Source organism: Cololabis saira, chromosome 5 (genome assembly GCF_033807715.1).
Source record: "Cololabis saira isolate AMF1-May2022 chromosome 5, fColSai1.1, whole genome shotgun sequence".
Taxonomy (NCBI): domain Eukaryota; kingdom Metazoa; phylum Chordata; class Actinopteri; order Beloniformes; family Belonidae; genus Cololabis; species Cololabis saira.
In genome coordinates, this window is record NC_084591.1 from 21771038 (window position 1) to 21786754 (window position 15717).

General features: G+C 41.2%; 1 protein-coding gene across 2 annotated transcripts in view; it reads right to left on the reverse strand.

The window, feature by feature from the left end:
• Window positions 1-15717, reverse strand: part of galnt18a (UDP-N-acetyl-alpha-D-galactosamine:polypeptide N-acetylgalactosaminyltransferase 18a) — a 215994-nt gene that overhangs the window by 78944 nt on the left and 121333 nt on the right. For both annotated transcript variants that reach the window (XM_061721205.1, XM_061721204.1), the window contains exon 4: window positions 7976-8162. In XM_061721205.1, coding sequence (XP_061577189.1) covers window positions 7976-8162 — 187 coding nt within the window. The remainder of the gene's footprint in view (window positions 1-7975; window positions 8163-15717) is intronic.

Consider the following 15717-nt stretch of genomic DNA (forward strand, 5'->3'; position numbering starts at 1 on the left):
AAATATCATTAGGGTGGAAGTATGCGATTTCGGACGCAGCCTCTCTCTCAAGGGGTCTAGTTGTTGGTGCGCCATCCGTGTCAAAGTCGTCCTGTGAGAAACGTTCCGAGGGGAAAAAACGAATGCGATTAAAATGCGCTATTCTTTCTAGCGCGCTATTTTTTCTGTAATTAATTAATCCAAATTAACGCGCCTATTAAGTCCCAGCCTTAATATATATACACACACATATATATACACACACACACACACACACACACACACACACACACACACACACACACACACACACACACACACACACACACACACACACACACACACACACACACACACACACACACACACACACACACACACACACACACACACACACACACACACACACACACACACACACATTTTTGGTTACTTAATTCACCATAGATCGTACTTTGCGTTATTTCCGCGTAGACAAGGGTGAGTTTGATGTTCTCCTTAACAAAGTTGGTCCCCCTCAACAGGATGGACACTAACTATCAGCGAGCCATTGGTCTCGGCGAACGGCTGGCAATCCGTCTGTGGCGAGTACCAGCCCCTGACACATACACTGGGTCTTAGCGAATTTGGTCATATTATTTAAACTGTGTTTTGTGATTAATAAGCAATGTTTTTAATGATTTTGCGTTGGATCGATGTAGCAAAATAAAAATGGTCAGACCATAAAGCACCTCAACCATCAGGTATAACTCTGGGAAACTAGAAAACGCAATTATCAGTTTTTCTTCCATTTTAGTATCGTATCCCTCCTGCCTTGGGTAAGGCTTCTTGCTTTGGGAATCCCGGTCTGTGATTGGACGCTGGTTTGGCGTCGCCGCTGCTCATTTGCATCAAGTTGAGATTCTCTCAACTTCAAATTGACGCTCTGGTCGCTGGCATCGCACCGCTCGTTGCTGCCGACACTCCAGACGCCCTACAGTGTAGGTAGCAATCATACAGCGATCATTGAAAATGAATGATTGTTGGCTAAGCTTTTCATGTGAATGTAGGGTAAGAAAGTAATGATGGAGGAAATGTGGAAGATGAAACCACAAAAAGTGTTGTAAACGCAACTTACCCCCCGACCTAAAAATTTTAAAAGTCGATTAAGTTTTGTTGGCTTAAAGCACCACCAAATCAGAGGTGCCTCGACTCACCAAAAGCAAGCCAATCTCTATTGACTCCCATGTTAAAATGTCCAAACTTTGAAGCAGAAATAAAACTATTTACATTGGCATTCAAAAAATGGTTTTGGTTAGAGTTGTCCCGATCCGATCACGTGATCGGAAATCGGGGCCGATCACGTGATTGCAGACTCGATCCGGACTCGGACGTTATGAGCCGATCAGGAATCGGATAGGCTATATATATATATATATATATATATATATATATATATATATATCAGGGTTTCTGTTGTCCGGTAATTGCCGGACTTTGTCCGGTAAAATATGCCGAAGTCCGGTATTTTATAATCTCTCCGGTCAAAATGTCCGGTGAAAATACTCACTGGCGCCGACATCCACGTGTGCGTTGATTTATGGTTCCGCGTCGCACCGACGCAGAGTCTACAGCGTAGGGTTCGCGGCGACGCGCACCCTACGCCAGACCCTACGGCGTAGGCTCTGCGTTGGTGTGACGCAGAACCACAATTCCGGCTTAAAAGTAAACAACATGCGCCCAAGTACCCGTGCATGACAGGCAGACACACACGGGGAGAAGAGACAATTTCTTTAATTTTTTATTTTTTTTTAAACTTTATCCTTATGAACGCAATTGTTATATAGGGTAGTCCAACTTTCCTTATTTTAATCAGAACACTTTCTTTTTTCCTCTTCGGCGTGGAGTAGTGGGCTTGGAGCGGCAGCCATCGGTTAGTTTTTTCTTTTTAGATCCGAGGCTTTGCGTAGATGGTGGCTTCCGCAACTTTCAGGCGCTTTTTCTGCGCAAGCAAGCTTTATAGATGAGGCCCCAGGACTGAAGCGGAGCTGCGGCGCCGACATTATGGTTCCGCGTCGCGGAAGGCTCTGCGTTGGTGTGACGCGGGACCATAAATCAACGCACACGTGGAGTAGTGGGCTCGGAGCGGCAGCCATACTCCGCATGCGCGCAGAGCACGCCTGTTTGTTTTGAAGCTGAAGCAGCCCTATGCTAAAAAAAAAAAAAAAAAGAAAAAGAAAAGAACATTTTTTTATACTGACTTAAGAATGTTCAAGCTGCCTACCTCCTATGTGCTCAGTTTACAGTACACATGTTAAAATATAATAAAAGGGTCATCCTGCATAATTTTCTTTTCTCTTCTTCATTTTTTATTGTTTTATAAAAGTATCGGATCGGGACTCGGTATCGGCAAGTCCTCAAAATCAAAGGACTCGGACTCGGACTCGGGGGCAAAAAAACCTGATCGGGACATCCCTAGTTTTGGTCACCATAGCTAGATTTCACATCCATAACAACTGTAAGGGGTTAAAATATTTTTGTAATGTATCAGGTTGAATTACATAAATGAACACATTTCTGTATAATTTATCGACACACAAGCGGCCTGCTTGCGCCGAATGCATTTCTGATGTCACCACCAAAACAACATTTTAAAAGTGACGACAAGACAAGTTACAAATGTTTGCCGGCAGCTTTGCAGCTTCTCTGGCGTGGATGAGCTGAAGGTACTGGGAGTTGTGACAGATCAATTCAGGACCCTTCCAGGCAGAAGTCTGCTGGGACTCGCATCCAATCAGCCCGCGATGCCTGTGGGCTTGCCGCCTGCAACAGATCAAACCGAGCGACTGCAGCTGCCAGCAGAACTCTGCTCGTCCTCTGTTCAGCTCTCACGGTACCCCTTTCAGGTGTTGTTTTAGAAGCCACGCTTAAGATGAAGATGTTTGAACAGATGTGATGAGAATAAATTAGAGTAATAGCAATTAGCATCATAGATTAGCATGAACTAAGCTAAACAAGCTAAAAACGCTAACAAAACATGGCGCTGTGCAGTAGGAGGAAATCTATGGAAAGCTTTGGTGGCAAAACTTTATACAACAAAAAGTTATGGTAAAGCTGCAGCCATTACACCAAGTGGGGGCTGGAAAATAACTTATTTCTAACCTTTAGTGTCTGAAAGATTATATATTATATAAATCTGAGCTTTTCAGTGGGCATCACTTTACAACGCAGCATGTCGACTTGTGAGGATGCATTACTGCCCCACGTTCAAATGTGCGTCATCTCTTCAAAAAGGTAGGAGTCGTACTTGTGGCGAACATTGCAGTTGCTATGTTGGCAACACGGACAAAGAGCTTCAGGCTAGATAAGTCTCAACTGTTTTCACAACAACTCTGTGAAGACAGTTTAGAAAATTGTCCCCATTTCTGCAGATCCCACCGTACTTACTACCATGTAACATTTCATTGTGTAATTATCTTATTTTCAGTGTACTTTTTGTTGAGATAACTAGAGGAGCCATATAAAGTAGGGATGAGATTAAAGTAGAATTACTGTGATAACAGCTACACAATCTCTCCAACATGAGACGCCCATAATTACTTGTCTTCAACTTTAGCAACATTGCAGAGAATTACAGTGAACAGCAGAGATTATTAAGAAGATCGAGCAGTCAGTGATTTGTGGGTAATTATACAGCAATTTCTCACTTTCTGCAAGACGAAATGTATAATCCGTGAAAGGGTGGGCAAGTTTCACAGCCCAGAGGGCATAGGATTAAGAGGAAGATATTAGAGGAGTTAGAGAAAAGACAGAAAAAGCGAGGAAAGACAAGAGAACTCAGAGGAGGGGGGGACGGGGACATCATTTCTCCATTACTGTGTGGAAATCCGATGTGTTCCTGAAAATGCTGATAACATCGAAACAATCACAGCACCAATTTATCACGGGGACGATCGGCACCAGACCAATAAGCACTTAAACACCAGCCCAAATTATGAAAAAGAAGAAGAAGTGCTGCTCCAGTGCTGTACTCTTTTGTGTCTTAGCAAAAACGACTTCATTAGTCATAGACCAATAAATCCTTGGTGGCAATATGTAGGAGGCTTGTGTGGGATCTTTGTGTCTAAAGAGATGTATATAAAGAGAGGGAAAGAGAGAGAGCGAGAGAGAGGGAAGGCTGGAGTGGGTGGAGGAGTGCCGGGGTTAGGAACCTTGTATCTGTCTCTTTTCTAATCTGGAACACAGCAACAACAAATGCTGTTTTGGCTCCAACCCAGACATTATAATGAAGTGTGTGGAGAAGAAAAGGGAAGTGTGCTAGCAGCACATTGTGTATGTGTTCGCTCCCACAGACGTGGATTCAAGTATGAGAGCATACATTCTCCCCGGCTGTCAAACTGATTAACAAGTACAAAGCACCGTTGTTGTATCCGAGTGTTTTCAAGAGGGGAGCCTGAGGTGACGAAGTGTCCACTTCTCCAAGAGATTGACATTAAAAGCATGTGGGAAAGAAAACAGCACTTGATTCTGTCAGAACAGCTTAAGTGTTACAAAGAATAAAATGTTATGAGTCTCAGCTGCCTCATCAATGCGATAGACTAAACATAACCAACTGTGCTAATCGGGGGCAGTAATTAAGTACTGTTCTCATTACTTGCAGTCCTTAATGGATTCATTAAGAGACGTTTCTGCCATGCCATCATTATTGTCTTGACATGTCACATTGGTGGCATTACTTGAAATCCTTTACCAAAAAAAGGTTAAAAAATGTGAGTGATTTCCATTGAGTAAAATGTTTAATCAAAATGCAAATTAATAGGACAAAAGAAAAAAATTATTTATGCTACAAATAAGAAACAGACTCAATAGGAAGAATCTAGACTGTATTATAGGCAGGATAAAATGCAGGGGACCACAGTAAATGGTGAAATAACTGAAAAGTGGTTACTCGGTGGTAAATACTGTCAAGGTAAATACAGCACAATACATCAACATCTTTTGTGCAGTTTAGAGTAGGTTTCGTTTTGATGACATTTGGCTTGTAGCTTTTTATCTGTGTCTTAGTGGTTGGACAGAGGTAACTTTCATGCTTTTACGTCTCTTTATTTAGGAGTTATTGACTGCAGAAGTGGAAATCTGCGAATATCTGTCCAACTTGTCTCTACTGGACCGGCCGCCGGGAGTGATCGTGTTGGCCCACTGAGGTTCGTCTTGGTAGGCCACCTGACCAGTTCACCACTGGCACGGGGAAAAAAAAAACAACAAAAAATAAACAACCACTGGGCAATTATTGCCAATGATTACTTGCATGGGATGAAACACGAGCTATCAGCCGCTGCTGCTAAAGTCCACACACATATCACGCACAATACGCACAATATCATGCACATTGTTTTCTGAAAGTATCGAAAGGCGACACACAAGAAGCTGCCTGTGCAAACATCATTAATACATACATTCCTGTTCCTGCCGTACATGTTTTGATTTCTTTTATTTATTTATTTATTTACAAACCTGAGCGTTGGGCCGTTGGTCGCTGGACATCACTCCTCACAGCAGGTTTACACCAGGTATAGATGATGTAAAGCGTGCTACTGTCTAACAATCGACTTCTTCCCATCTGCGTTCAACTAGTTTTGCCTGACCGGAGAGCCCAGATGGCACAAAATATTGAATAATAAAAACTGAATTTGAGTGAAGAGATGTGAAACTGAAAAGTGAGAATGAATTAGGGAGCTGGACTTTTCCATAGAATGAAATACAGTTTTGATTCAATTTCAAATTAGTCCAGTTAAAGGAGCTGTATGTAAGAGCAATAATAAAACGAATCATAAAATGACCCCGATATGTCAACAGACATTTAAAAATCATGTTCATTTCAAATACTTATGTCACTGACAACAGCACTCAAGCCAGGATATTCCAGTTTAAAAAGAGGAGTTGCAGCCCTCAACTGATGTTGATGTTGTCATTTTTTGTTTTGGCCTGAAGCTCCACCCTCCACCTATCTCCCAATCACCAAGTCAGTATTGTTTCTGAAGCTCCACCCTCCACCTATCTCCCAATCACCAAGTCAGTATTGTTTCGGCATCCGGGTTGCCAGCTCGGCTCTAATTATCGCAGCACCCGCTACGAACGTGTTGGATGAAAAAATGTCTAGCTTTCCAAAAACTAAAAGACCTCGTTATGAATCTGAGTTACGTCGTGACAAGGTCCGAAATAAAACAAGGATTTGTTTTTTTTATTGCCATGGCAGCCTACGTTCCTGCTGCATTCTGCAGCCTACCTGGCAACCTCTGGTCGGGGGGAGGAGGGGGAGGGTACACGCCGCTCAACAATATTTTGAAAGTGACTGCAGTACCAGTTTTGGCCATTTCTTACAGACGGCTCCTTTAACTGGATTCAGATATGAAAAGCAATTATTCAAAATCCATCAATTCAGGTTCAAATCGAATGATTCACATTCAATTCACTTCCTACTGGCATTAATCATCCTTCCACCACCCAAATGTGGTCTTATTTTTTTAAAATGTGAAAAACTAAAACCTTTTGCTCAGCCTAAACATTTGGCGCTGTGACATCTAGGCGGCACTGGTGGCTGACAGAGGATACTTTTATACTTCATGCATCTGCAAGCCACATCTAGGAGTGAGACTCAAATGTACAACTCTTGATTTTCTTATCTTTGTGCTGTGCACTTCCTATGCGACAAGAAATATATTCCAATTAGTGATAATGTTCTCTTGGACTCAATTATTGACAATTGTATCAAATGTATTACCCAAAATACTAAGAAATGTGCCACAGCTACCACCGTGGCTCTCTGGAGCTCAGCGCTCGCACCTGCATGTGTGTGGGATATTAGGAAAATGGGTTACACCTACACTACTGCTCGGTAGAAAAGCAATATATGAATCAGCTTATAAATAGATTTCCACTGCTCAGTGTTAACATTCAGCACTGCAGCCGCTCCGTTAAGACCATGCCTGAGACAATACCTCTGATTTGGGCTGCAAGCTCTCAACCCTTTCAGCATCAGATGAATTTCTCAGCGTTTTTCCTTGTCAAGGCATTGCATTCAATAACCATTTGGAGGAGCCTTTCAAGCTGTTGTTTACTGCCACAGAAAACAAGGGGGCGGGGAATGAATACACCGTAGATCTGATCCTCCAGGGACCATCTTCAGCAGCAGTACTGTGTCTATTGGAGCTTACTATAAATGTTCAGGGGTAAAGCAATGGGTACCAGGGTAACAGCTTATTTTTCAAGCAGCTCATGACCCAGAACAGTTGACAGTGAATAGTTGGAACATTGAAACTGCAGACAGGTAGATTTGTTTTGGTGGCAGGTCGTCACAAGGTTATTGTCTATCGGTCTACATTGAGTTGTGAATACAATACTTCTTAGTATATTTTTAAAAACTTGTTTTCATAATTTCAGTGACTTTGCTGACAGAAAAAAGACAACACAAGCTCATTTTCTATCAAGGTAACTGGACTTCTTTTTTGAATCAAGGAAGTCCGGTTGCACTGAATGCATTTCCAATGATGCCTCCCATCCCTTAGCGAGTGAGTTCCAGCTACTGCCACTGGACTACTGATTCATAGTCCCGAGAACTAGGACCACACGCTACAGGAACAGCTTTGTCCCTTCTGCTGTCTTTCTTTTAAACAAATCTTAACGCATTTTATTTATTGTTGAGGTCTATCCTGCTTTTAACTTATTTATTTCTATTTATTAGAAACCCTGACCTTGGTTCTACCTCTATTTATTGTTCTTTGCCTTGTGGGCAACATCTACTTTTATCCTGTTCAGTGAGCATTGTGAGTACCTGCCATGTCTGTCTTGTGGTGTCGTAAACCTGTTCTCTATAATTGTCCTGTGCCAAATTAATGACTGTAAAGATTGTGTGTGAGATGCCTTCTTCCATCTACTGCAAGACAAATCTACCTACGGGTACTAATAAAGTCAACTTGAACTTGAAGACAAATACGATAAGTTAAAACCTCCTACTCACCATCCGGTGTTGAACTCCACATGCGCGTCAAATAGAGCGACCACCGGAGCCGAGGCTGCCCTCCATCCGCTGACCCGGGACCTGATCAGTCCCTCCTGCTTGTCATGGCGGACCACCTTGATGAAACCCGGCCCGTGCTGAGCATTAGTCTCATCCACAAAGCTCTGCAGGTGGTCCTTCAGCTCCACTGGAGGAAAACAGACACACAAACAAACAGACTTGGATGTTAAAATAAACTCATCAAGGCTCGTTGGAGCATTGATCTTATTAACAAAGCACAACAGAAGCCCGCTCAGTCCCTTTGGGCGTGTAGAAGAAGAGATACAAGTGAGAGCATGCTTAAGTGTGTGCTAGTTCATGCACACCACAAAGCCCTGTGTGTGATGTTTTTTACACTTTCAAACCATTTTGTAAATTCACACATTTCCTGACATGATTTGAAATTCAAATATTAATTGAGAAATGCAAAGCAGGAATCAGCCACATAGCAGCAACGATGAAACACTGCCCAATGTTGGACTATGAAGTGTGCAGCCTATAACAAAACAGTTATGCCTGATTGGCTAGGGAAAAAATACGAGTTTTATTTTTATTTTCCCTGTGCCTCAGTCCGCATTTCAGGAAAAAACAACTACGATGAAACTGTTCAATTTCCTTTAAAAGTGGAAATAAATAACAGCAAATTACTAAACAAAAAAGCAAAGCTACTTATATTATCTTAATTTTAGTGTTAATAGACTGGAAAATACTAACACTAAATGTGACCAGCTATTATAATGCAAACATCACTGGTGAAGCATATTTATCTGTTTCTGATGGATCCTACTGTGTCAAATACACAGATCAGCCGTAACGTTACGATCAGTGACAGTTAATGTGAATAAATATTGCTCATCTTGATACGGTGCAATGCTCTCCTGGGAAATCCTGCATCTTCACATTCACATGTATATTATTGTGGTACTTAACCTACACAAAAAAAGTATGCAGACCAATCACCCCCCTCGCGTCTCCCCACCCCCCTCACCCCTTCACCTCCACCAAAAGCATGGCAATATCATTCCCATACAGTCTGGTCTGAAGTGTCCGCTTCCTCTTTAAACTCCTCAGATACCAAACTGATTCTACCTGACGGCGTCCGTGGAAGCACTCCCAGTCCAGACACAAAACCTCATGACACAACAGAGCCCACAAAACAAAAACTAATTTCTAAGAAAGTTTTAAAAAGCCTTGTTTCAAGAAAATGAGACTTACCGTACTTTTTGTCTAGTGGCTAAACTTGTTCTAAGAATTCTATTCAAGAAAGTTTTTCGTACCCACTGGAGTTATTTTAATACAAGACAATTTGTCTAGATTCAAGAATATTAGGATTATTTCTAAAGGATCTGTTTTTGCAGTACAAAAGATCTATTGTTGAAACCCTCGATAGCTTAGTGTGTTGAGCAGAACCATTTACAGAGGCCATTGCCCTCGTGTAGTCAGCCCCAACCCCAGCCCCATGGTGCGCTAAAGTGTCTCCTCACCTAAAAATACTCATTTAATTTAAAAAAGCAAATATAGAAAAATACTGTAGACTTTATAATAAGAATTGGACAAACTCCCTGTGACATCACCCATAGGTTTTCCAAAGAGTGCTTTTGAAACCTTGTTTTTCTTGAACTGCGTGGTGCCATGCTGCAAATGTGCAGAACAAACAGACATGGCAAGCTAACTGGAACATGACCATCGTATGCCAATCACAGTGAGCCATTTTAGTTGGGCTGGCTTAGCTCACGTCACTCTTTGATGGTAATTAATTCTACATTCATTCTGATCAAATCAGTTCAAACATCCTCATTTCATGTTTGGCTGCTGAAACTACATCTGAAACAAGTGCTCTCAGAGCTGAAACAAAGACGAGTAGAGCTCTGCTGGACTTGGCTTGCTGCTAACGGACGCTGTTGTATTCAGTCAAGCCTACTGGCATAGTGGCCTATTCAACAGCTCTTTCAGCCAATCCACTCGGGAGAAGCTGTGGAATTGCCAGCAAATATTTTCTACATGATCTCCTGTTTCAAACATCATTCTGGTGGCAAAATCAGCTAAGACAGCTGCATGTAGCCAAGACCCGGCTAGCACAAGCTGCCTGTTCTTAGCTAGGCTTTGTCTTTTGACCCCTCCACTCCGACGCAGAGCCAGTAATGGATGTGAACGATCTAACGATCGAGACCAAAACCTTTTCTTCTTTTAAACTAGGTTGTGAATATGTTTACTTCTGTATCAAAGATACATTTTTACATGGAGATCAATGGAGTAACATGCTTTTGGAGGCAGCCCCTAGTGGTTAGTCAATGAACTGCAATTTTTCTACTACCAGTTTGGACTCAACCAAGAAGTCTGAATGTTGCAGCTTAAACAACGTTGCAAACAGAAAACAAAACCTGCAAAACTGTCACACACAATAACCACAAGCTTACATTGAGCTTTCAGGGACCCTGTACCCCTCAGACCCATCAGTGCAGACCAGCAACATGGGAATTACCAAATCCCTGAGACAGATACTGTCTATAATATTCTCTGAACATTTTTATTTTTTGCCTTTGTAATTTTCTGCACGAGTGGTTTCCTAATGCACACAGTCAGGTAGACACAGACACAGAAACATTCGTACAAGCTGCCCACAGAGGAGCAACGAGCATCTTCATTTCCTCGTTTGTCTGTGTTGTAATCATGCCCGTGGGCTAGAGCTGCAGCCTTCCTCTTACAATTCATTATTACCATCAGCCTCGTCTCCGTTTGCCTTTAATGAGACACAGTTTGCTGTTGACCTGGAAGAAAGATTTTAACTGGAGCTGATCGTATCATGGGAGCTCCTCATCGTGTAACACATACATGTACGTACATTACACACTTGATCATGCATAGAATTTCACTGATCTTATTGAAATCATATTTTAGTCTGAACCTCCAGAGGAATGCTTCCCGTCAGTCAAAAAAAATCTCAACACTGAAAACTGCTTCCTCCAATCTGACCAGAGAAGAAAGTTTTGAATGTAAATGAGTGGGAAGTTAGTTGATTTATAAGTTTTCACAATCTGGGAAACTTCACTGTTATTTCTAATTACCGATTTTAATTTTGAACCCCCATCTGCGACTAAATAAGCAGACTGATTAATGTGAATAGATTTCTTTTAATAACTAGACCAGTGAGTGTTTAGTCTTGGGCTCTGCGGCTAATGGAGATTTGTAAATCTGGCATGCAGCAGCTATGAAAACAGGGTCACTAATTATAATACCAACTCTGAAAACGGCTTTGCTCCTCTGAAACTTTTTGAGCAATTTCAACTTCTAGGAAAGGCACATTGTCGAGTCTTTCTCCCGGCATTGACTGACACCATGAGAACTCATTTAGGGTAAAATGACAACATTTTTCAAGAAAATAATCCCCTCATACCATCAAATGGCTCCAATGTGACTCTACGGTTTGCCTCATTTAGTATTCAGAAAGGTATGAATATGCAAATTGGATCTGTGTCTCCATTCTTCTTTTCGACTCCATAAGTGACCGCGCTGAAGTGAAATAAGCACACAAATCATAAAGTATGGGCCTTTTCCTTTGTTTTATCAGCACACAGCTGACATCTGAATTGAATCCAATCTTGGACAGAACTTGTACTCAGTGGTCAGCCCTTAAATGTTATCTCAGCACTTTCGGGGGGAGATGAGTTGAGGGGCCTTCTTCCCACTCACCACATGTCTTGACCACATATGAACACCATACAGACATGTTGTAAAGGTTAAAAGCTTGATTTTTCACTGCTGTGGAGTGTTTAAGTACGTACTTTACTCAACTAGTCATCCTCAGAGGTACGGTAGGACTTAGCTGAGCTCTCATCAAAACTGCATTTCCTCTAACAGGATTAAAGGTGTGGTCAGGCAGCAGGTTTCAAGTACTTTCATCTTGCCCCTGGGACCTTCACGCGCCTGAGTTTAGAGCCTTGCTGAACTCAGAACTGTTAAACATTCAATTTTCTTTCAGTCCACCTCTTGCCTGTGTCTTTTTTCCCATTTCATCCTTGCTTTTGACCGTCATACGTGCAGATGTTTTTTTTTTTCTTGCCTCTTTATTTTTTCAAGATAAAATTATTCCAGCTCATGCGGTGCCCACTTTCATGTTGGCTGGATCCCCACTGACCGTGTATCCTCGCGTCACGTCTCTGGGTTCAAAGAGGAATGTGAGTAAGTAAGAATGTATGATGATTTGCTACTCCTCTGAAGCAGTACTTATTAAAGAGGTCTTTTTTTTTTTTAAGTGGGGTTGTGTGAGGTAATTACCAGTAGTTACTGTCTTGTCTGCAGTAGACAGCTCCCTCTGTGCTCTCAGTTTGAGGAAACTGGGAGGAATTATGATGGGAACTTGGCTAACTCACAACGAGGGCTGCAACAGCTCAAAGGCCATAAATTTAAAAGCCATTTGGGCAAACGCTGCTTGTGAATCCTTGGACCAGAGCTACGCCGAGTAGGTCCATGTCACAGTCCCTTTTGCGACAGTGTTGCAACGCCATAGAAGATATTTACTTCAAAGCTTCCCTTCTTGAGAATAACTGGTTACCTGGTTTCAGAAAATCCTGAATCCACACGAGCCGCCTCAGGGAGATGGTATTAATTCAAACTCCTTTTTCATTATGATTAAATTAAATTTAAGTTTGATATTGCTATGATCTGCAAGTCAGTGTTGATGACTGTAGTAATACTAACATCGATAGAGTAAAAACATAAACACTGAGGTGTAGTCAGAAGTACAGAATATCAATAATGAATCCTACTGTGTTACAAATGTATTCTATTTAAGCTACGGCAAGAATACAGGAAATAACACACATTTGAGCGCTCATTATTTCTCTGCGTTTGTTAAGCGTGAAACAGAAGAAGGCCACATGAACTACTTTTTATCATTTGAGGTTTTAAGAGCTTGTGGAGCAGAGCAGTGGTGTGACGGCGAGCACTGTTGCATCACAGCTGGAACCTTTCAATTCTGCTCGGGCTTGGTTTAAATCCCAGTTTGAATCTTAGTTGAATCTAAACTCATTCTGTGAGGACCTTTATTTGTTGTCACTGTGTTTGCATGTTTGTTCATTTTTGCCCCCTCCATTGTGCAGAAACTTGCAAGTCAGGCTGATAATAATAAGTGAGAGTTAATCTACACTTTGTGATGTACTGGGGACCTGTACAGAGTGCACCCATCATTTATTTTAACATAAACCCTGAAACAAGACTTTAAGTGACATATCTGTGCCAATTAAATCTTGTAGAATGTGTTTATTTTAATCTTGGAGAGATAACTGAACTGAAAACCCATCAGGTGATCAACCAACCAGAAACAGACTTAAACTTGCTTTACAAATAGCAACTTTATGATACTATATCTACAATACTTAACTGGTTTGGGGTACTCATTTTGAAATTGATCTGATGAACCCATTTACCAGTCTGTAGGAGACATGAAGTTAAACAAACACATCCACAAGGAAGCAACAGCATGAGAGTTAAAGCTGGTGCTCTGAATCCTCCAAATGTTTTTTTTTTCTTCCATATTCAGGCTCATTGTGAAGGTCTGCTGGAGCCTATTTCCGCTGGGCAGCACACGGGGTGCTCCCTGAACGGGTCGCCTGTCCGTAACAGGGCCACACAGGGACAAACTACGGCAGATACAGATACACTCCTATGGACAGTTTAGCATCAATAAAACCAACCTGGCATGCGTGTTTTGCGACTGTGAGAGCAGGGTAACCAGAGAACACCAAAGCAATGCAGAGCGAACTGGCTGAGGGATTTTTGACAGCTTTGTTTCACAGAAGTTCAAGAGCAAGAAGCAAAAATCAAAGAGTACAAAGTTTTGTGAAGCCACAGAAAAACACTGAGTGGAACTCAAAGCATCAAACTGGAACTCGGCGCATCGGCGGCAGCAGCAGTGAGTCTGAATACCGAGGCATTTTGAAGTGATGCAGAGCATATTTACACTTTTTGATTGTGAGGGCAGGGTTTTGAGGGAAAGCAGCATACTATATGAGAAATAAAACAAGGAAGCCTGGTTTTATTAAAAAAATGAAAAAGAAAATACAGTCTTGATTAAATACGGAAACACATCCTTATACTTGAATACTATCTTCAATGTCTGAGCATATTTACTATTCCGGTGGCAGTGCTTGAGCGCCTGCATTTCCTCATTTTCCTGCATCTTGCCTCAGTTGACTCTACTTCATCTTAATTACATCACACACAACCAATAAGCTGCATATATGAACTTTCACTCACCAAATTATCTTTCATCACTTACCTTCATTATGAATTACCTCCATACAACCAATTCATCAAAGTAAAAGCATTAAAGACCATTCCCAAGAGAATTAATAAGATGAACACTTGTAATACATTAGCGGAGAATAATTTGAGATAAATAATGAATCTATTTATCCCCTGGTTGCTTCACTAATCAGCATTCAACTGTGTGCAACAACTATGACTAAACTGTGATCTATTGTGTTATTAAAGAAGAGAGGGGCAGTTAGAGACCCATAAAATCTGCAGGCCATAGTAGCACAGACAAATTTCTCATAATAGTAATTATAAACCTGGCAGCTGTGAAATACAATACGCTCTATGGACCATATGTAATTACTAACATGGTCCCTCATGAAGACAAGTCACATCCAGGCTTCGACTGTGACCACTTTAATATGCTTTTAAATGTTTTCATACACCAGTGATGCAGCTAATGCCTACACATTCGAAATGTTGCGCTCTGTCCAAAGTAAATATACAATAAGCGGGGCATGAAATACACTCAGTCGATGCTGCAGCTCACCTCCAGAAGTCTGTATTTGGCTTGACTGAATTTATTAAACTCTGCTATCTAATATGGAAAGAAAGTCTTAACCCTATAATGCCAGATTTTTCTGAGACTTCTCTACCACCCCATAATCAAAACAAAAATAACAAATGATAAACCAATAAATAAAAAAGTACATAACATTATGCAATGTATTCATAACGGTACCACAATTATCATTTAGAATCTGTTAGAAAAAAAATGGTGTTTTTAATTTCATAATTTTATAAACACTTCGAATTATAAAAATCAGGACTTTCTGTGCATTATTTTATATGCCAGGTATTAAAAGGTTGACCAAATTCCTTCATTTATGCAGCTCTTAATAAGGCATCAGTTCATTCAAAGGCAAAAGTAGATCCGCTGGCCTCATACAGTTAAAGTTGACCCGTATAGACTATACAGTTTCACCTTCCATGCAGAGGGGCTTCCTCATTCAAACAGTGCAACGTCTTCAAGAACCAAAGAAAAAGGAAATCCAGTCGCGTCATATCAAGCCGTCAAAAACACTGAGCCTTGGCCCGTAAATCTGCCCAGAGTTGGTATCACATGTGACTGCGGTTGTATTTGTATTGATATCTTAGGAAAATACCTCTTTTTGAGGCTTCTAAAATTAATTTTAAAAATCAGGTACCTTATTTATTTATTTTTTATATTTGGGGGAATGGAGTGTGTAGAGCACTATGAAATTCAAACCTATGCAGTTTACTGAAGCTAATATTAAGTGTGACACAAATTGCATCGTGCAGAAAAGGGCAAATCCCAGCCATGAGATTTCAGCTAGATGCTTTACACAAGTTCATGATTTAACTTAAACCCATGCTTGACACTTGTGGCCCCAATTACTGCTACAAGCTAAAGTTGTAGTGTTGAA